The sequence below is a fragment of the Balaenoptera borealis genome, assembly GCF_965194805.1.
Source record: "Balaenoptera borealis genome assembly, chromosome: 15".
NCBI classification, from domain to species: Eukaryota; Metazoa; Chordata; class Mammalia; order Artiodactyla; family Balaenopteridae; genus Balaenoptera; species Balaenoptera borealis.
The window spans coordinates 69,141,256-69,163,677 of record NC_138871.1 but is presented as its reverse complement, the minus strand read 5'-3'; the positions used below and the strand labels follow the sequence as shown (position 1 = coordinate 69,163,677).

Genomic DNA, 22,422 nt, shown 5'->3' with positions numbered 1-22,422 from the left:
TATCTCTTGTTATTTGAAGGGTGGAGAGGGTAGTTGAATTTTCATAAGTAATTATTAGAGTAGACCAAAGTATATTACCTATTAATGTTACATTTTTCTTTTAGCCTGTCAAGTTAGCTGTTGTTTGCAGAGATGGTCAAGTTCATCTTTTTGAACACATATTAAATGGGTAAGTAAGAAGTTTCTCAAGTCAGAAATTTATTTTCCTTCCCTGACTTGCTACTTATTTACACTCCCACCTCAATATTCTTAGCTGTATGTTACTTTTCATTTAGATTGTTCTGAAAGCCTTCTTAATTCTTTGTCCGTATGACTACATACATTCCCAGTGAGAACTCAAGTTTTATTTTAAAAGAAATTGGTTCAGTAGGAAAGCTTTGCTTGTGAACTTTGGTGAAGGCTTAATTTCTGACTTTGATAGTGTCACACATTTGTCACACATTTGTGCATCAGTGAATGCTTGTGTTTTGGTGGACAGAGAGGAGTTGCTGATATGATGTGTAGTAGTCATAGACCAGGGGTCAGTAAATTATGGCCTGCAGGCCACATCCAGTAGAGACCATATGTGCCCCACCCCGCCCCCCAAATGAAAGTGTTTACTCTCTGGCCCTTTATAGAGAAGTTTGCCAACTCTTGCATGTGCTATAAACATGGTCTGAGACTCAGTCATGTGCATAATTATGTTAAACTTTAAAATGGTTTCAACTTTTTATTGTCAGTTGGTACCCTTCCTTTTACAATTCTAGTATAGGGGTTATGAAAGCAGTATACACTTATTTTAAAACATTCAGGATGCATAGACAATTGATTATAAAACTCAAGTCTCCCTCCATTGAGTTCCACTCCCTAGAGGTAACTGTTAACATTTTGATGTGTAGCACTTGAGGCCTTTATTTATATAGTCATATGTATGCATGGAATGTATAATTGAGGGCCCAGAAGTGGTGGGCCATGGTAAGGGCTTGGGCATTTGTCCTTGGGCAGTAGTAAGCTGTTGAAGGATTTTAAACTGAGGATTGATGGGGTTTGACCTAAGTTTTAAGACATTAAGTTTTAAGTCGTTCTATCTGATGTGAAGAGAATAGACCATAGAAGGGTAAAGGCCAAGCAGAGGCCAAAAATCCTGGATAGAGATGGTTGTGGAGTCGGGAAACTAGGAAGAGTGAGTTGGAAAGATAGTGGGGTGCTTACGGTTGGGATTATGGAGGGTGTGTACTTAGTGGTGGTAAGACGTCTGTGGTGTGAGGAGCGTGTGGCTAAGGTGCAGGGAAGGACAAGGTTGCTGGAGGTAGAAGGCTCAAGGAACTGAGAGGGCAGGGCGTCAGAAGGATCATCAGACTGCATTCTGTGTATGGAAGTCACTAAGAAAGGAATTCCTCAGCGGAATTGTTGGACAGAATGACAGCCACTCACATCTTTAAGAAATGCCGAGTGACCCAGAGGCCATTGGATGATGGCAGGAGGGGAATGTAGCTGGTAGCTGGTGACGGCAATTTCAAAGGTTTTAGAGGTGGTGGAGGGAGAGACTACTTGTCTTGAAGTGTTAGTGAAGAACAAGAAGCGTACTTGAATCATTGCCAAGGGTCTTGGCACTAAGGGTGTGGGGAGGGCTGCCGAGGCGAGCAAGGTGAGGAGAGCTCTTAGCGAAGAAGTTGAGGATCTAATTTTGTTTATATTTTGCTGATCATTTTGCTCCTGGAACTGTGATGCAGAGGTCATGGTGAGGCTTCAGGGGTTGGAGGCCATTAGAGATGGGGCTGATTAGAGTAGGGCAAGAACAGAGCCATTTGGGGCTGAAGCTCAGGGTGGTGAGAGAGAGAGCCTTGGGAGCTTGGGGCCTTTTGTAAGGGTTGACAAAGTTGTATAGAAGAGCAAGTGTGCCTCAAGGCAGGTTTTGGTGGTGAGGTCTTGAATGTTGGCAGGGTGGGGATAGATGAAGTCTTGACAGGAACTCTTGACAAGATGGAAGAACAGGATGGATGAACAGGAAGTCTTGACAGATGAAGAGCTCTGGGGACACTGGTCACTACTGGTCACTCCTGATGATGTGGAGGCCGGGGGAGGTGACATTTCATGACACCAACTTCAGAGAATTAGTGTGAGATGCTATTTCACATTTTCTAATCTCATTTTTTTCCCATTTCCAGATACTGCAAAAAGCCTTTGACTTCAAACTGCACAATTCAGATAGCAACGCCTGGGAAAGGCAAGAAATCAACACCAAAACCCATCCCTATTCTAGCAGCTGGTTTTTGCTCTGACAAAATGTCATTGTTGCTTGTATATGGCAGTTGGTTTCAGCCCACCATTGAGCGAGTGGTACGTAGCTACTCCTCTGGAGTAAAGCAGTGCAACATCAACATGTCTGTGGAAGAGAATGATTTTAAAATGATATATTGGTCTGCTTATTGGAATACTTAAGAAGATGTCATATATGTCCCCTTAACTGAAGGACTTTTCAGTGGATGGTTTATTTTAACTTGTGAGAACTCTGTATATAGTTGGTCCTTGAACAACACAGTTTTGAACTGTGTGGGTCCACTTAGGCATGGATTTTTTCGATAGTAAATACTACAGTACTTCACTATCCAAGGTTGTTGAATCCACAGATGCGGAACTATGGATACGTTATAACTATGAACAAGTTATAAGTGGGTTTTTGACTGCACAGAGGGTCGGCACCTCTAACCCCTGCGTCGTTCAAGGGTCAACTATGTAATTTTACTTAACCCAGTATATCCAAAATATCGTTTTAATGTTTAGTATAAAACATTATTTGAGATATTTTACCCCCCTTCTTCCTTTATTTGGTATTATGTCTTTAAAATCTGGTGTATATTTTTCACTTACAAGCCCATCTCAGTTTGGACTAGCCACATTTCAGGTGCTCAGTAGCCACAGGTATGGGTGAATTTTGCCCAATTACCCAAAAGATAAATCTTAATAAGAGATCCCTTAGTAATAGCACACATTGAATATTCTAAGTGGAAATGTAATGGGTGGGGCAGTGGTTTAGGTTTTTTGATTACAGAAGTTTCTTTGGAGACTTTTGGTGAGTTATTACGAGCATGTCCAATAGGTGAGACTATGAGAGGAATATCTCTTGCTCAAGCAATCTCTTGTTGAGTCTATTTAAAAATACTTCTTACTTTAAAAAAATGTAATACTTGGTTATGGTGTGATAAGAAAGGGAGAGAAGTGTTAAACTGTAAACATACGTCTCCTTACCATACGTAGTAGATCCCATAACCTCACTCTCCAGATGCAGCCTGTTTCCTGTGTGCTTTGTGTCTTTCCAGATATTGATTAGGTGGGTATAGAGAATTACCTGTAACTTTAAAGCCTTATAGATACGTATGTACTTTGCTGCATCTCACTTCCCCTCCTGTTTAATACCATATCAGGACATAGAGATTCACCTTAGAGCATTTTGTTAATCAGCATTGCTTGTCTTTGACTAGCTTGTGGAAGGATAGCAGTAGGAAACTGAGGGTAGGACCAGTCTTTTTTAGGACAGATTATAAGGTGATGAGCTAATAATGTTTTCTTTAAAATCTGTTACATTTTAAATGTCAGTCTTTTAAAACTGCGTATGTGAAAGATTTGAGCAATACATAACTGAAGAAAGTAAACATTATGCCTGGTATCTTCAGAGTTTACCCATTTTCCTCATATGGCATCAATCTGAATGGTGATCAGTCTGAGTGACCAGGAGTTTTCTGTGGAAGCCTTCTATACTTTTTTGTATTTTTATAAAAATGCATTTCTTTTTCACTTTATTCTTACTTCCGATTACTTTGTTTGACAATTTTTTTTTTCCCTTCCACCCCCTTTCCCTCTTTAAAATTCTATTCCCAGGCTTTAAATTCCAAAGAACCTCATATGTGTTTAGTAAGAGATATTTCAATCTGCTGGGCCCCAAAAGTAGAAACAGCTGTAACAAAGGTGAGTGCATTACATATTAGAAGTTAAGAAAAAAGATATTTGAGTGAATTGAATTGTTACGTAATACTGTGTTTAAACTCTTAATATCCTCTTTATGATCTTGTCTTAACAAATTTTGTGGGATTAGGTTTTAGATATTAAGACTGTAAAACTTTTTTCATTTCTGTGCTCTTGATTTGTTGAACGAATGAGTGAATAGGTGACTAGAAGTTGAAGACCTTGGATTTATTTAATTCCTCCTCCTCCACCCCACCCCCAGTGCAGGATCACTGAGTAAATATCAGTATCAAATTTATCAAATTATTTCATCAATTTCTGTACTTAAAGGGGCAAAACTTTGTTGAGAGGAATGCTGTATTTCAGGGTGGAATAAAACCTAAATCCATGATGGGGCTGGAATTAAATACCAGATATAAGAACATTTTGGTCATGCTTTATTTTGAATATAATGTGGCATCTACATGGAGACATCATATGTTTGGCAGTCTAATGAAAAAAAGGAAAGCCAAGACATGCTATGATGACATTCATATGGTTTCGCTTCTGGCTGAGTTTCAGAGATGACACCTTTCTCTTGGCTGTCTGAGCATTTCTGGCAAAGATCAATTATTGGAGGTAGTCATAAAATGTACAGCTTCACTCTTTAACTTTTTTTTAAAATTATTTATTTATTTTTGGTTGCTTTGGGTTTTCGTTGCTGCGTGTGGGCTTTCTCTAGTTGCGCCGAGCGGGGGCTACTCTTCGTTGCGGTGCGCGGGCTTCTCATTGCGGTGGCTTCTCTGTTGCGGACCACGGGCTTCAGTAGTTGTGGCTTGTGGGCTCTAGAGCTCAGGCTCAGTAGTTGTGGCACATGGGCTTAGTTTCTCTGCAGCACGTGGGATCTTCCTGGACCAGGGATCGAACCCCTGTCCCCTGAGTTTTTAAGTCAGTGTGTCATTGTGTAATCTGTAGATTTTGTTTTTCTTGGTTCTTACTCTTACATGTTGCAGGCTTTAAAATCATGAATGTTCAGATTATACTTAAATGCCAGTATTCAATTAAAATATATCTTTAATTCATATACTGAGTTAGTTACATTAAATTTTTCAGTAGGAAAACCTTTTAAAAGCTGTTAGTTTTCTCATTGGGGATAAATCTTGCAAGGAGTAAGACAGTTTCCTTTGTCACACCCCTACTGTTCCTGTTTAACAGGTGAGAACACCAATGATGAATTCTGAAGCAAAAGTTCTGGTGCCTGGGATACCTGGTCATCATGCAGCTATCAAGCCTGCTCCTCCACAGACTGAGGAAATAGAGAGCAAGAGGAAATTAGGGGAAAATGAGGTAATACACTCATTCTAACCATTTTTGAGTTTGAAATTTAAGATTACTTGGGAGATTCTAAGAATTACATTGGATGGAGCCAAAGTTGAAACTTCAGAAAATGGAGAGGACAAAACTCTTATTAACTAAAGAGGGTGCTCTTCTGGCCATTTGTTCATTGTTAGCTGCATAAGGTAATTGTAGATTAAGCCAGGACACGCTGTGATGATTTTCATTGGGTTTCGCATGTTGCTGAGTTCCAGTGATGCCTTGTCTCTTGGCTGTCTGAGCATTCCTGGCTGGTTTAATGCTAGTTAGTCTTTAAAAGTGATCGTCATTATAACCTCTTAAAGTGCGTATAAATTCCATTTTTTTTCTCAACTCTTAAAACCCTCTTGTGATTACTGTACTTGTCTGTGAAAAATCCTCTTTTTTGTCTTCCATTCACTTGTCACTCTTGACTAAATAATCTAGAATTTTAACTGTTTTATCATTAGAGAAAGAGTGTTTCTTTACCTGATTTTAAATGTCGTGCTTTATTGGGGGTGGGGGGTTGGGGAATAACATTGCTGTTCTTAAAAATTGTTTCTCAATAACATGATACCTGATTTAAAAATAAGGTGCCAACTTCCTCTAGTTTGGCCTAGATCCTACCCTTTAATTTTTTCCTACCTTTTTAATGTTTTTCATAAAACATAACCCAAACAGGAGGCTTTACCAAAGCCTCTCTGTTTGCTTTGGTAGTAACAGAACGTTTGTATTTTGATTGAGCTACCGAGGGACTGGCAGAACGTAATTGTTAGATTTGCTTTCATAAGGGATTAGTTATGTACAAGTGAGTTTTTGTATAGCAAACAAAGAGAAAAATAGGAAGACATCTTATAAATTTTGGGGGGAACATAACTGTCTTTATGCTCTTTTGATAATATTTGTTAGCAAAAGATCTGAGGTTGATGGCAAGGGATAATTACAGAAGGGGAAGCTTTTGTGATTATAGGTCTTTTCTTGTGCTTTAGTAATCAGATGCCAGATCCTTGTCTTTTTTGAATCTTCATATAGAGGGTTTTTTATGAATTACATTTTCAAATCATGGTTTTCAGTTGTTTTTTTTCACTAGAGTCTGGAAACTTGGATTGCAGACATTACACTTGTCTACGACATTGGCTTTATGGTGATGAGATTCTATTGGAATGAGGAAGAGCATATTTGTGTTTTTCAGTGTTGAGGTGTGAATCAATCAGTGGTTTTTGTCTCCTGAGACATAAGCACAAAGTAATTTGACCAAACTGCTTTAGGTGTTGTCGGATACAACACTAAGTGGCCATTTCTGTTCTGCAGGTTAGCATTGAAGAACGCCTGGGAGCACTGGGCATAGACACGAAGAAAGAAAAGGACAGCCTTCCGCAGACGGACAGTTTTCCAGTTCTCCTCACACAGGGTTTAGAAAGTAATGATTTTGAAATGCTAAATGTAAGTATTATAGCAGTTTTTAAATGAATTAAGATGGTTAATTTTTCTTAGAAAGTGATTGACAGCACATTTACAGAGTGAATAGTCATGTTATGTAGCTGTCTTGAATTTAATGTTTTGTGAGTTTAGTCAAATATATATCACTTGGTGGCACTATACAGACAGTCACCAACCTACAAAGGGATTGTATTAAATTATTTTGAACCTGGAATGCATTTTCTCATAGAAATATTGTTGTGGATTGTTACTAGGTTCTTAGGCTTTAGTTCACAAAAGCCTTTGTAAACATTGTGTAGCTGAATTATAATACTCAGCATTCTAGATCACAATTTATATTTTTTTCTGTAGGAAAATGCGTTCCTGAGTTTTTACTCTGGATTCCAGAAACTTATTTCCCCCTGGCCGTGAGAGGGGGCGGTGAGGTGGAACCTTGGCAATGGATAGGAGGTTTGAGGGAAAAATTCAAGAGGGTTGGGGGTATATAAAAGGGAGGCACTTACGATTTCTGTGTTTGTAAGTTGGTGACTGCTTGTATGATGTTGCTTAATTTGGTCCTCTTAAATTCAGAATTTGGAAGTGGTCTGTAGAGAAAATTTAAGTGTAAAAAATTGGACTTAAGCACTGCCTGATCAGATTAAAGCAGTTTATATTTGCTAAGTGCATTTATTCCTAGTGACTCTTAGTGATATTATGGTGCCACTTAGTATAGATGTGACTTTAATATGCAGCCTATGAATAAGGTCTCTCTGACTTGTGTTTTGATCTAAATGGGAATATCTTATATTTGTGTTTAAGGGGATTTTGCAAAACAGGAGGGGGGAAACCAGGCATAACTAAAAACCTAAAATTACTTTTAAAATAGTTTGTGAATGTATGTATTTTGGGGGGTCAATTTTAGTTTAACATGGCGTAGAAACCTAGGTGAGGATTTGGTGAGGAATAAGCTATAGAAAACAATTGACAGTGTTTTTAAAATATAACTTATCTGCCATCATTGCTTACTTAACTGTGCTTTGAAAACTTCTTCAGTAGTACAAGTGAATCAGTTATTGTTTTGTTTTGTTTCCAAGAAACATTTCAAAACATTTAATAGTACAGTGGGCCACCATGAACCCATCACCCAGTTTCAAAAATTATCAGCACTAGCCAATCTATCCATTATTGTTTTATCTGTTTGCTCACCCCCTACCCAGGTTATAGTGAAGCAAATTTCAGACCTATTATTTATTTCATCCACAAATATATCCCTGTTCAACTGTAACAATAGCAATTCCTTTTAAAAATATAACCACAATTATCACACCTAAAAAGGTGAACAGTGATTCCTTAAAATCATCAAATATCCAGTTAGTATTTGTCTTTCACTGATTGTCTTGTAAAGTTTTTTTTCTTTGCTTTCTTCAAAACTGGATCCCAACGAAGTCCACACTATTTGGTGGATTTGCCTTTTCTGTCTTTTGCAATTTGGGGAAGCTAGGTTATTTGCTCTAAAGAGATTTCACATTCTAGATTTTGCCTCCTGCAAATCCATTTTACTGGGTCATTTAACCCAACAAGTATCATTTAATATAATTCTTGTCCGTCATATTTCCTGTACAATGGTAGTTGGATCTAGAAGCTTGAAGAGATTCAGATTAGAATCATCTGGCACTTCAGATGTGACAGTGTGTACTTTTGTCAGGTGTCATAGAGTTGTTGGGAGAGTAAAGGAAATGATGTTTGTGAAAGCACTTCTTAAATTGTAAAGAATTGTACGTGTAAGACCTTTTCATTATTAAGGATTTTGAGGTGGTATGTTGTATTGTTTAAGTAGAAGTCAATAACCTTTAAAAAAAAGAAATAAAAACTAGAATACAGGAGTATTCCCATACTGTATTACCTGGGATATCATGCATTCTACAGAGAAAGAGGCAAGTAAAAAAAAAAAATCAAATATTTTTTCCCCTGGAAAGTGTGTTCCTCATTTCCAAAGGTACCTTCTGAGGATATGTGAAATATAATAGGAGGTCATTAAAAATAGGAATGAAAGGGGACTTCCCTGGTGGTCCAGTGGGTAAGACTCCGCACTCCCAATACAGGGGACCCGGATTCGATCCTTGGTCAGGGAACTACATCCCACGTGCATGCTAAAAACTAAGGAGTCCGCATGCCGCTACTAAAAGATCCCACAACTAAGACCCAGCACGGCCAAAATAAATATTAAAAAAAAAAGAAAGAAGAAAGTGAGCAGTGTCAGGTATGCAACATAGGACCAAAGGTGAAGTTAAAAATCCCTACTGTAGAGCACTTGACATTAAAGTTTATGGCTTTTTAGGAAAGTGGCAATTTGACCTAAAGAAATAGTCTATAGCTTATTGCAAAAAAGATATGCTTAGGCATTTATGTAATCTGTGGCACCCATAGGAGTTAAGATATTTTAAAATATTTTAAAAATTTTATTTAAATTAAGTATTTCTTAAAAGTTCCCATTTACAGTAGTACCAAAAAATGCCTAGGATAAATCTACAAAACATGTTTCTACCTCTACATTGAAAATTACAAAAACTGAGAGAAATTAACCAAGACCTATGTTCGTGGTTGGAAGATTCACTCTTGTTGAGATGAGCAGCTCCCCCCAGGTTATTCTGTGTATCCAGTACATTCCCAATTAAGTTCCAGCAGCTACCGTTTAGAAATTCAAAGGACATGAAATAACCAAAGTAATTATAAAACGAAGAGCAAAATTGGAGAACTTACCCTACCTCATTTCAAGAAAAAGCTGTAGTAATCAAGATAGTTTGGTATTAGTGAAAAAATAAATATAGATTAAGGAACCAAAATAGTCCAGAAATAGACCACTTGCAATTGGTTTTCAGTAAAGGTACTACTAAGTTGGGTCAATTGGGAAAGCAAAGTCTTTTCAACAGTTGCAGTTGAATCAATTGAATATCTATATGGAAAAAAATGCATCTCAACTCTTTCCTCACATCTTACACAAAAATCTACACAAAAATAGGTCACAGACATAAATGTATAAACCAACCCTCAAAACTTCTAGAAGAAAATAGGAGAAAATGTTATGCAGATTTGCATGGAAAAAGCCTTCTTAGGTTCATCACAAAAAGCATGAAACACTTAAGGAAAAATTGGTCATTGGGATTTAATAAAAATTAAAAACTTTTCTCTTGAAATGACAATGTTAGGAGAATGGAAGGGCAGGCCACAGGCTGGGGAAAAAAAAACAACTTATATATCAAAGGATTTATATCCAGAATTGATAAAGAACTCTTAACTCAATAGTGAGACTCAACTCAAATAAAAAACAATTGGTAAATGCGTGAACACATATTTCAAAAAAGAATTCCAGTGGCCAGTGAGTGCATGTAAAGAGGTATTATACATCATTAATCATCACAAATGCAAATTAAAACCACAGTGAGATAGCACTACATACCCATTATAGATTGATTAAAATTTAAAAGACAGTACCATCTATTGGGCAGGATGTGGAGTAACTGGAACTCTCATATCTTGCTGGGGGGAATGGAAAATGGTACGCCTACTTTGGAGAACAGTTTGGCCATTTCTTAAAAGTGAAGGACACATCTACCATAAGATCCTGCCATTCTACTCGTAGGTGTTTACCAAGAGAATTGAAAACAAATGTTCATACAAAGACTTGTACACGAATGGTCGTGGCAGCCTTATTTTTAATAGCCCCAAACTGGAAAGAACCCTGAACACGTGAAGGGATAAATTGTTATCTAGCAATGTAAAGAATGTATATTGCTTCATCAACAACATGAATGAATCTCAAACTTATGCTGTGAGAAAGAAGCCAGACAAAAAAGTACATACAGTTTGATTTCATTTATAGAAAAATTCTAGAAAATGCAAACCAATATGTAGTTCAGTGGTTGCCTGAGGGCGGTGGGGTGGAAGGGAAGGATAGAATGTAAAGGGTCCAAGGAGACTTGAGGGTGATAGAATGTTTATTATAGTGTTTGTTTCATGGGTAAATATGTTTGTCAAACTGATCAAATAGTACACTTTAAATGTGCACTGTTATGTTTCCGTTAAAATACAGTAAAGTTTTTTTTAAAAAATCCCATCTTCAGTATCATCTTCTTGCTACTTGTAGCTGTGGTTTATAGTCTTGGCAGAAGTTAATAATGCTAACTCCTCTATTCATTATCATTTTGCTTGGTTTGGGATAACTTACTTTTTTTGCTTATTTTTAATTTGAAAATTGTTATCATAGAACCTCTGTCTTTAGTGAGCATAAGGATTATCTGAGAGCTTGTTAAATTTTTCTGTCCTGCAGTTTGGAATAACTTCTAAATAGCTAGGCCATACATACCATTATTTGCCTGTGACAGTTCTGGTTTACACCTCTGAACTTGGTGTAATTACTAATAGTGACTCCTTTCATTCACAGAAGTGTCCCAGTTTGGACAACAAATTATCTGATCACTTTACATTTAGAGCACTAGAGGATTTCACAAACCACGTGTTTTTCAAACCTTCAGCCCTACATTATGTTTCTTAACCAAGCTTTTGGTATAAATAATGTGCAGCAGCAAGTTCAAGATTGTATTCCTTGACCTGAAGTGCTACTATTTTACTTGGCCATTTAAGACAGTGAAACCTGGTAGTTTGGTGAACATGCTGTGAAAATTGAGTACCTTAACAAAAAGAGATGCAGACATAGAAAACCAGACGTGTGGACACGGGGGAAAGGGGGAGTGGGATGAATTAGGAGATTAGGATTGACATATACCCACTACCATGTGTAAAATTGATAGCTAGTGGGAACCTGCTGGATAGCACAGGGAGCTCAGCTCAGTGCTCTGTGATGACCTAGATGGGTGGGAAGGAGGTCCAAGACAGAGGGGATACATGTATACATATAGCTGATTCACTTCATTGTATAGCAGAAACTAACACAACATTGTACAGCAACTGTACTTCATTTAAAAAAAAAAGTATTTGTAGACTAGTTCAGACAATGTTCCCTGTAACTTGTACATCGTTGGAACTTTGTGATAACTGATTTATAACAAAGACTTGATCTGAGGGATGTTTAGTATCATCAGACACCTTGTGAATTATTTAAGTTCTCAACATATTTTGCTTTGGATCTTGTGTTCTCATTATTTGAAAATGACAATATTAGGACAGTCCATCCGTCAGTTCCCCAATGATTATGTATAAAAATACATAATCTTTCTTTTGCATAATAAACTGTAATTATGTCAGTGATAGTTTTTAAGTAGTACTTGATAGATTTAAGAAGGGCTTGGTGTAAAGATATTTTTACAAGCAAATAAAATCCATAGGGAATTCTGAAAGGGTATGTTAAGACCATTAAAGTAGGTTGAAAATGAACTTTCCATGTTTTTGCCCTGTAATACCTCTACTGTTTATATCCTGAACATGATCTTTATAGCCAAAACATAGCATGCACCAACCATTAGGGAAGTTCCTCTAGTAGTAAACCCCTTTTTTTTTTTTTTTTTAAAAAAGAAATGTTCTCTTTTTTTTTTTTTTTTTTTTTTTAATTTATTTATTTATGGCTGTGTTGGGTCCTCGCCTCTGTGCGAGGGCTTTCTCCAGCTGTGGCAAGCGGGGGCCACTCTTCATCACGGTGCACGGGCCTCCCACTATCGCGGCCTCTCTTGTTGCGGAGCACAGGCTCCAGACGCGCAGGCTCAGTAATTGTGGCTCACGGGCCTAGTTGCTCCGCGGTATGTGGGATCTTCCCAGACCAGGGCTCAAACCCATGTCCCCTGCATTGGCAGGCAGACCCTCAACCACCGCGCCACCAGGGAAGCCCCAGTAAACCCTTTTGAAAGATAAATATTTAAAAGTATTAAAGAGGAAGGGGGTATCTGGATTTTGAAACCTGAAAGGACTCATTTCCCACCCTCTCCTATAGATGAAGCATCTGGGTGGGGTTTGGAGAAATAGAAAGGCCTGCCAGAATTTGGACTAATCTGCTCTATCTCCTTTTCTATCCATACAACGTGGGGTGGAGACTGCGTTTCACCCTTAAAGTTTTTGACTCAAGCACTCATTATATGATCTTTTGATTGGCTTAAAATTTTATCAAAAACATTTAAAAGGTATGTTTCCTTGTAAGTGTGATTTTAGTGTGTTTTGCTCACTCTTGTGTTGATATGACAAGATATGTTTCATAAAACAAAGGTTTGAGAACTTCTCTGAAGTGGTGTATATACCTGTATTTAAATGTCGAGAGGTGTTCTTTTCTGTTTTATATCAAAAATTAGCTTATAAGAATTTAGAATTTGTGGAGCAGAAACTTGTTTAATGGAGTAAATGTCCTGATACTTGAAGACTGTACTTGTCTGATAGCCATAAGACATAATATAACATTCTCCATTTAGTCCCAACCTTTATTTGCTACAGTTCAGTATTGCTTGGTTTTTAAGATAATTTTTAGTGACAGTATTCCCTGTAGTGTCCTTAGTTTCTGAGTATGCTTATTTACATTTTTTTTTTTCTCACAGAAAGTACTTCAAACTAAGAACGTAAACCTAATAAAGAGAACTGTATTAAGGATGCCCCTGCATGCTGTCATTCCGTTGTTGCAAGAGGTAACAGTACGCTTCTCGTTTTAAGGTCCTAATGCTATGACTCAAAGACAAAATCCAGTATTTAGAGAAATGGATTTGCAGTATGTAAGCAAGCAGGGTATTTAGACTCGATGATAGATGATCACTAGATCTACTCAGACAAAATTTGCCTAACCTAGATATTTTTCTATGTATTTTAAAAATTGAGATATAATTTACATACCTTTAAGGTGTATACAGTTCAGTGTTTTATAATATATTACAGATTGTGCAAGTGCCACATCAAAAAGAAATCCTGTACCCATTAATCACTCCCCATTTGTCCTTACCCCCAGTTTTCTGGCAACCACTAATCTATTTTCTGTCTTTGTGTCTGTTCTGGACATTCATTCATATAAATCCTAGCCTAGATTTTTATCAGATAATTATTTTTATTTTGGGAATGTATTCCTAGATTATGTTAAATTGGTTGAACATTTAGGAGTTAGGAAATTTAAGAATAATGATTTCCTAATGCAGTCATTCTTTTCCTTTGTTCTTATGGATGTGTTATCGTGGGAATTGATGGAGATTGGCTGCCTCTGAAGTACTGTTGCTAATACTGTTTTTCTCCTCCTCAGCTTACAAAGAGATTACAAGGACATCCTAATAGGTAAGATGTTTAGGTGACTTAAATTGCTTTGATTTTATAAGTATTTTAAATGTGATTGTTTAAAAACAGCAGTGTCTGGCAACATGAGATTACATAGTAGGTAGCCTCAAATTCTAACTAATAAAACTCAAAGTGTCAGATTTTGCTCTCTGCACTTACTTTAAATTGAATGATTCTTATTTCTAAGATTGTATTATAGTTTTTCCCTTCAGAAAATTTGAGGTTTTTCAGCTTTATTATATCAGGTCATTGAATGGATTAGTCTTATTTAATAATTTAGGCCTAATCACGATGTGTAAAACTGGCCATTTGTAGAACTTGTTCAGCCTCTGGTAGTTGCTTAAGACACTACAAGGAAAGATTTTATATAACTAAATTTTGTGGGTCTTTTTTGCTAATTTGATGATTTAATATTTATATAGGATGTTGATATCTCAAAGATCTCAGCTTGTACTATAGTATTATCAGTCTATAATACAGTTTTTCTTTTCTAAGTTTTTTTTCGTGATAAGCTCCATTAGCCTTTGGAGCTCACAGAGGAAATCTAAAGATTTCATTAATTAGGCCTGGCTTACATTTTTGGTCTATATTTGTCTTTTAATGTTGGTGTGGAAATCTTTTGCTGTTTGTACCTGATGATGAGTAGATGATGGGCTCAGATATGAGCATAAAATGCAAAGTCAGCTGAGCCCAGTCTACTGCCTTGGTATCAGCTAATTACGAAGTAAAGCATAGGTTTTATATCTGGAATTGAATTATTTTAGAGGAAGGGATTTTTGTCCTGTTATCTAGTCCATCCTGCTACCCCCTCCCTTCCTCAAAAGATGAGTATATTACACAGACCTCAAATAGACCCAGTGAAAGAATGAACGACTGTCATATTCACAGTGGTTTATTTATTAGAGTCATTTTCTAGATCTTTATAACTCCGTTGTATTTAATTTTGAATTTGTGAATATTAGTTGATGTGTTGTTTTTTTTTTTTCAGTGCTGTTTTAATGGTTCAGTGGCTAAAATGCGTGTTAACGATCCACGCATCCTACTTATCCACAGTAAGTCTTTTCATCTGTAGTTGCTGAACAGTTTGGCTTTGATAAGGATTATCAACTGATGGCTTAACAAAACCATTTTCTCTCCATCTGCCCTTTAACCATCAGCTGCTGCTTTTAAAGAATTTGTTTTTTCCCCAGGTGCAATGTCACGTTGTCATCATTGTTACCTTTTATAAACTGGCCCTTTTTTGGCCCAGATTTTAAAAGTAATATATATTCTGTAGAGAAGCTTGAAAAATACAGAAAGGAGAAAAGTTACATACTAGCCTTCAGGTGTTTTTCTATATACATACCTGTTTAGCAAAATTATCTTTACATTGTATGTATCTCTCCCATCCTCTTCTAAAAACTTAGTAGCTTTTTAAAGTTTATATCTATGCTAACATGTCTATATTACCTTGTGATAAAAATGAAATGAATATCTTAATAGCTGACGTTTTGCTGGGACTAATGTCAGCTCTTGATTACCTATACAGATGGAAGGGAGGGAGCATAAAATCATAAAGCAACACCAAAAAAACCTCCAGTTTTATATGTCACAGTATGAGCTGGGTTATTGCCACATCATCAATTTAATTACAGTTTAAGCTAGAAATAAAATTATGCAGTTGACTCATTCTTCTTTTATTTGGTTACCTAGAACCGTACAATAGGTTTTCTTGAAAGATTTTAGTGGATAGTTGAAAATTTTTAATTACTCCTTAAACTATAGCTCTTCCCTTCTTAACAGTTTCACCCAGTTCTTGCCTGATCGCTGTCCCTTGTCCTCTGTCTCAGGATCCTTTTCCTTCAGTAGTTTGAGATAGGAAAAACTATTGGTTAACCTGTTTTGAGTTCGGCAGTTCGTTCTTTGTATGTCTGTGGAGATCTCTGTCAGGATGTTAAAATGCGGGGAAGAGATACGAAACAGTAAGAATGCATATTGGGTTTCCCGGCTTACGGAAATCTTGGGAGTTGGATTGGGGGCAGTGTCTGAGTGGCGTGGTGACGGACATGGAAAGATTACCACAAGCATAGGATGACACTCATTTTGTGACCTCACTGAATTGCTTAGAAGCAAAAAGAGCCCTAGGAGGACTTGTAGTGAAATCCCTTCTGGAATCAACCCCTAAGTTATAACCACTGGAGTAGTAGTCTTATAACATTCTAGGTTAGGGCAAAATAGACCATGGAAGTATGGTACAGGGTGGACTCCAGCCTAAAACAGTTTTCTCTCCTCAGAAAACAGTGCTTTTCCCCCACCTTTCCTTCACTTTTTCTTTCCTTATCAGATATCTTTAAGTACCTTCTCTAAGTCAAGCGCTGTGCTAGGCATGGGGGCTTTAGTAATGTACAGACACTCTCATTTTTACTGTTTAAAGTTTAACATTTGAATGAAACACTCTTATTTAGTGTCAGAGATAGGAGGGCAAGTAAAGGCTAATTAAAGGGCAAAGAGTGGGGTCCCTTTTTCTGAAGCTCTGGAGGGACAAAGAAAATAATTTCCTGCTTTAATTTCTGAAGTATAACTCAGAGGGTTCATTAACAGGAAGTATGTTTGAAATACCATAAGGTCAGCTTTGTATTCTGTCACTTTGTCCTGCTGGTCTCTGGAAGCTGTGAAAAGCCTTCCTCTAGCTGCTGGGACCTAATGGAGGTAGATAATGTGATATCATCAGAGAGGAAGTTTCAGAGTGAAGCCCTTTTTAGCCCAGAGGTATGTGCTTGGGGGTACTCTTTAGTTAGTGTCTCCTTTATGTTGATCTTCTCTGAAATAATATGATCAACACAAAGAAGTCCCACCCTGCAGTTTGTCTCTCCTTGCAGTTTCTCCTTCTGACCTTGCATCATTATTTTTTTTTTAATGTATTATTTTTTTGCTGTTAGGACAGTAAAGACCTCTGAAAATTTGAGATGTTGCTAGGCTGTGTGACAAGCAGCCACTGCCACTGGAAGTACAAGCATTTGCTGGGGGCTGAATACTCAGGCATATCTGAGCATGATTTATATATTTGTTATCCATGTTTTATTATAATAGTATCAAAGTATCATTTTGTTGTTGTTGTTGTTCCTTAGTTGCCTGACCTGGTACCCCAGCTGGGGACACTGTACCAGTTAATGGAAAGCAGAGTAAAAACTTTTCAGAAACTCTCCCACCTTCACGGAAAGCTCATCCTTCTAATCACGCAAGTGAGTAAATCAGATTGTTTTGTGCTGAACTTTTGAATGTGATGGGAATGGAGAGAGGAATAAGGATTGTTTACCTGAATGTTGAAAGTGCCCTGTTTCAGCAAAAAATTGGTAAATCAGGACCTAGTCTTTGACTAGGAAATGTTATGTATTTGACAGTAAGTAAACTTAGTTGTGCCTGTGTCAGCTTTAACTCGGAGGTTCTCACCGTCATATTTCAGTTGTTAATACAGTTAGAGTGGTTGTGGTGCTATGAACGACGAGTCACAGGGTATTTCTACAGCTTTTTGTCACAGAAAGAAACTGGATTACCTTAAAAGTATTTTCAGCTTTTATGGAGTAATTCTTTCTTGTATTTGACGAATATGCCTTTTGCCTTGTATTTGATCTACATCGTATTAAGGTCATCCATTATAGTGGTTGAGGATGAGTTTACTGTTGGGGAAGGTTGTGATACTTGAGGTAAACTTACACTCTACTTCACAATAGCACTTGATTATCTTTCAGGTTACAGCGTCAGAAAAAACAAAGGAACCGACTTGTCCTGCACAGAAGGCAAAGTTGGTGTATGAAGAAGGTAAAGCTTGGGGCATAGGCTAAACATTTAGTTTTTCACATTGACCCAGTTCTGTGACTTTGTAAAAACATCAGTGTGAGATCGTGCTTTGACACGCACCTTCCCTAATAAAACGGGCAAGCTTGTGGCAAAACTGGCAAAAATGTGATCAAATAAAAGCAAAGCCACAAATATAATACAGAAACAAAAAAGGGCATTAGGTACGGAAGAGGTTTGAAGAACACTATGAACAAACTATGCCAATACAAAAAACCTAGATGGTATAGGTAATTTCTTGGGGAACTTTAATGACCAAAATAGACTTAAAAATAAAAAGAAATAGAAACCTAGAACAAGCTAATAGCTTTAAATTGATTTAATCAAAACCTTTCCCCGTAGGGTACCAGACACAGGTTTTATAAGTGACTTTTATCAGTCTTTAAGGAACAAGTCGTTTTTGTCATGTACAAACAATTTAGACATTTCATGAGTCAAAACCGGACAAGTATAGTCAAGAAAATAACATCTTAGGCCATCCTCAAATATCCTAAGTAGCAGATTGATTACAGAAGTGCTTAAGTAAAATAATATGTCATTACCAAGTAGAATTTATTTAAAGATTGTAAGGTGACTTAGCATCAAGAAATCTGTTAATGTAGTTATTACCATGTTAACAGGTTATCATGAACACTGTTATTTTAATAGATAGAGAAAAATAATTCAATGAAATTCCGTCTTTGTACATCTCATTATTTGATAATCTAGTCACACCATTGAAATATTCAGATAAGCAAGTTTACTAGATACCAAGATCTAGCAAAAAGAAATTGGTAGCATTATTATGTCCCAATAATGTATTGTATGTCCGTAATGTCCCGGTCAGAAGTGTCTTAGGAAAAAAAGATCTCATTCACAGCAGCAACCAAAACTATGCAGTACCTAGAAATACCTCTAAAAAATGAAACAAAACCTTTATAGAGAAAACTATAAAATATAACTGAAGAACAGAAAAGCATACCTGAATTAATTAATTACACTTTTTGCGATTTTTTTTTCCTGGTTTTATTGAGATATAATTGACATATAGCATTGTGCTCGTTTTAGGGGGTACAACATAATGATCCTATATGTATATATTGTGAAACGATCATCACAATGTTTAGTTAACATCCATCACCACACGGTTATAAATCTTTTGTTCCTGTGATGAGAGCTTTTAAGATTGACTCTCTTAGCAGCTCTCAAATAAACATTAGAGTATTGCTAACTGTGGTCACCATGGTGTACATTATCTACCCAGGACTGACTTATCTTATAATTGGAAGTTTGTGTCTTTTGACTTTCACCCATTTCCTCCACCCCTATCTGACACCTCTGGCAACCACCAATCTGTTCCCTGTATCATTGAATCTCGTTTCTGTAGATTCTATATGTGAGTGAGATCATACAGTATTTACCTTTTTCTGTCTGACTTATTTCACTTAGCACAAGGCCCTCAAGGTCCATCCATGTTGTTGCAAAGGGCAGGAGTTCCTATTATTGCCTGGCTGAATAATAATCCGTTTTGTGTGTGTGTGTGTGTGTGTGTGTGTGTGTGTATCACATTTTCTTTATCCATTCTTCCATCAGTGGACATTTGGGTTGTTTCCCTGTCTTGACTATTGTAAATAATGCTGCAGTGAACATGGGAGTGCAGTTATATCTGAGATCCTGATTTCGTTTCCTTTGGTATATATTTAGAAGTGGACTTGGTGGATCATATGGTAATTCTATTTTTAATTTCTTGGGGAGTCTTCATAATGTTTTCCATGGTGGCTGAACCAGTTTACATTCCCATCAGCAGTGCACAAGGGTTCCTTTTCTCCACATCCTCGGCTTAGTTTTTTTTTTTTTTAATTATTTTTTTAATTGAAGTATAGTTAATGTACAATGACTTAGTTTTTTAGATGGGATTTTATTAGGGTTTTGATACTTTGTCCTGCTCAATGAGATCTTGATGGAATAGTATAATACATGTACTTTTATGCAGATAAGAATATAAACAATGTTCCTTCTTAGATGGATGATAGCTGAATATATTTCTAAAAATAAATTCAGGAATCCGATTCTGTTTAGCTTTCTGGGCTATGTCCTCTGCTTTGATCACAGAATTAAAGCTTGTTTCCCCCTCCTTACAGAATCTTCTGAAGAGGAGTCTGATGATGAAATAGCAGATAAGGATTCTGATGTGAGTAATTTGTTTCCTGGTACATAAATCTGCCTTATATCTTTGTACCCTGTAAGAACGAGGCCTTCAATCATGCTTTCCTTGCTTAATATTTCTACCAGGATAATTGGGATGAAGATGAGGAAGAGAAAGGAAGTGAAAAAGATGAGGATGTTGATGAAGAGGAAGAAGAGGAAGAAGAGGATGCTGAAGAAAAAGGTGAAGAAAATGGTGAGGACAGAGATGTGGCAAGTGAAAAGGAATTAAATGGAGATTCTGATTTAGATCCTGAAAATGAAAGTGAAGAAGAATGAACAGAGAAGAGCAAGTCAAACGAACTATGTAAACTGGCTCACCTTACCCACTGCTGCCGAGTTCTCCTATGGAGGGTTGTCTCTGTGACAGATGCCAAGGACCGCTGCACATTTCCAAATTCCTAATGGTGGCTCCCGTGCCACTTTGCTATCTTGAGCACCCCAGACTTAACTGTGTAAATAAGAGAGTTTCATTCAAATGTTAATAAACTTTACACAGCAAATAGATACATTTTCTGCAGTGTACTGACATGAGTGTCCAATATATGGTATATTTTTATAATGTAATATCCCGGTATGATTGGTTATGCCAAGAATTGATGTAAGTGAAGATAAAGACATTTCTCATGTAAGGGTTCAAGAACTGGACTTTTGTGAAGGAGTCAGCTCTTATCTCAGGTTGGTATCTTTCATCACATCCTGGTATGAAGCAGCACTAGTGAAAAAATTTTAATTTGGTACATTTTCATAAAATATGAAGGGATAAACTAAAAACTGGAGTAAAAATGATTGTGACTAAAAAAAATAAAATCACCAGTATCCCTAGCTTCTCTATTGACTGGTAATCTGATTTGGGTCAGATTGAATATTTGGAGTGCTTCCCCAAAACAACCACTTATTTTTTAACCTGTCATGTGAAGTATTTTTTTAAAACACAGAAAAATTATGATAATTAAACTAAAGAATTAGCCATATTAAGGATTTTTCTTGATTGCAAGTTGCCTGTAAAGAATCATCAGTGTATAGATTTAGAAGTGCTCATTACCTGCAACTTTTTAAAAGATTCAGTTACAGCTGCTTTTGAAGAGGTTTTCATTTTTATTTAAATTACTAATGGATCAAAGAACAGTTGTTTATTTTTTCTCTTTGGTTTTAGATATTAATGATAACCTTGTTGGAATTTTTTTCCAAAGAAAATATTTTTATAATTCCGTAATTTAATGTGTTCCTTTTCATTACCCACTCCTGGCAGTGTTAGGGTATGTTTACCTTAAAATAAATCCGACTCAAGATTTTTTATGTATGTATAAAGTATTTTGGTGTGCTACAAAAGCCTTTTCAAATTATCAGTAATTTTTTTTTTTTTAAAGAATGAGCCAGTATTTGCTTAGTGCTCTCTAGGGAACATGCAGATGGAAGCTCAACTCTAAGAAAGGGCTGGGGAGATGGGTTTATTTTTCCCACCTGTGAATATGTGAAACAAAACCATTATCTCCGAGGGACTTCTGATATCGGTGGCAGACAGATTTCTGTGCTCAACTAATAGAGCTGGAGCCATATAGAGCATCTTGGGAAAGTTAGAGTCAGCTACTGGTGTAATGTATAGTTATATTTGTCTATAAATGGAGCTGTTTATGGCAATTTAATACCATTCTCTTTGTAAAGTGAATAAATATTCATCTTTACCCAGTGCTTGTCTTGTGGTATATGTAGGGGAACACAGCCACAGGTTTGGGCTTGTGGTGTGAAGGTTTTAAAAAAATCATCTTACTCCACTAGCCTTAATAGGTAAATGCTTTCAAGGCTTTTTGGATAATCTAGCATTTGTAACGAAGTGAAGGAACCAAGAACTTTGTTAGGAGCTAGTGGTTGTTTCTTGCCCCACCTGGCAGGGCCGCGCTCCCACCACGCGAGGTTGCGGTGGCAGTCACAAGGGTGCACGTGCCCATGGGTCAGGCCGTGTCCTGTGGCCTGGGTCAGATTTCCCCCGCACCTGGCTCTACCTAGAGAACGGTAGTAATTGCTTACTGTTTCTTGTTTTAGACAAATCCAGAGTTAAATTACAAACTTGTTACAAAGACTGTTTTCTAGTTTCAGGGTATTCCACTCCTAATCCAGACAAAGTTTTGAGTATGTGGTGTTGTCTTTTTTGAGGTGAATTTTTCTTCCTAGATTTTTAATTTTTAATAACCCTCTGTTCATGATCAAATCAAGGATCACATATTGTATTTGGTTGTCATTGCTTTGTTAATCCAGAATATTCCCCCTTGTGTGTATGTATCATGATTTTGATATTTAAGTAAGTCCACATAAATTAAGCTGTGTTACAGAATGTCCTACAGTCCAGGTTTGTCGGATTGCTTCCTTATGATTAGATTCTCATTTAAATGTTTTTGGCAAGAATACTAAATAGGTGGCGATATTTGAGGTTAATTTGTAAAAGTAAATTCTTTTGGGCAT

General features: G+C 36.9%; 1 protein-coding gene across 2 annotated transcripts in view; it reads left to right on the top strand.

Moving 5' to 3' along the window:
* Positions 1–21,647, top strand: part of WDR43 (WD repeat domain 43) — a 50,879-nt gene extending 29,232 nt beyond the window's left edge. For both annotated transcript variants that reach the window (XM_082356749.1, XM_082356750.1), the window contains 12 exons: positions 105–169; positions 2,148–2,319; positions 3,859–3,945; positions 5,137–5,268; positions 6,586–6,717; positions 13,227–13,313; positions 13,913–13,944; positions 14,933–14,996; positions 17,052–17,165; positions 17,673–17,742; positions 19,899–19,948; positions 20,050–21,647. In XM_082356749.1, the coding sequence (XP_082212875.1) occupies positions 105–169; positions 2,148–2,319; positions 3,859–3,945; positions 5,137–5,268; positions 6,586–6,717; positions 13,227–13,313; positions 13,913–13,944; positions 14,933–14,996; positions 17,052–17,165; positions 17,673–17,742; positions 19,899–19,948; positions 20,050–20,241 (1,197 nt within the window). In that variant the 3' untranslated portion in view covers positions 20,242–21,647. The remainder of the gene's footprint in view (positions 1–104; positions 170–2,147; positions 2,320–3,858; positions 3,946–5,136; positions 5,269–6,585; positions 6,718–13,226; positions 13,314–13,912; positions 13,945–14,932; positions 14,997–17,051; positions 17,166–17,672; positions 17,743–19,898; positions 19,949–20,049) is intronic.
* The last annotated feature ends 775 nt before the right edge of the window (positions 21,648–22,422 follow it).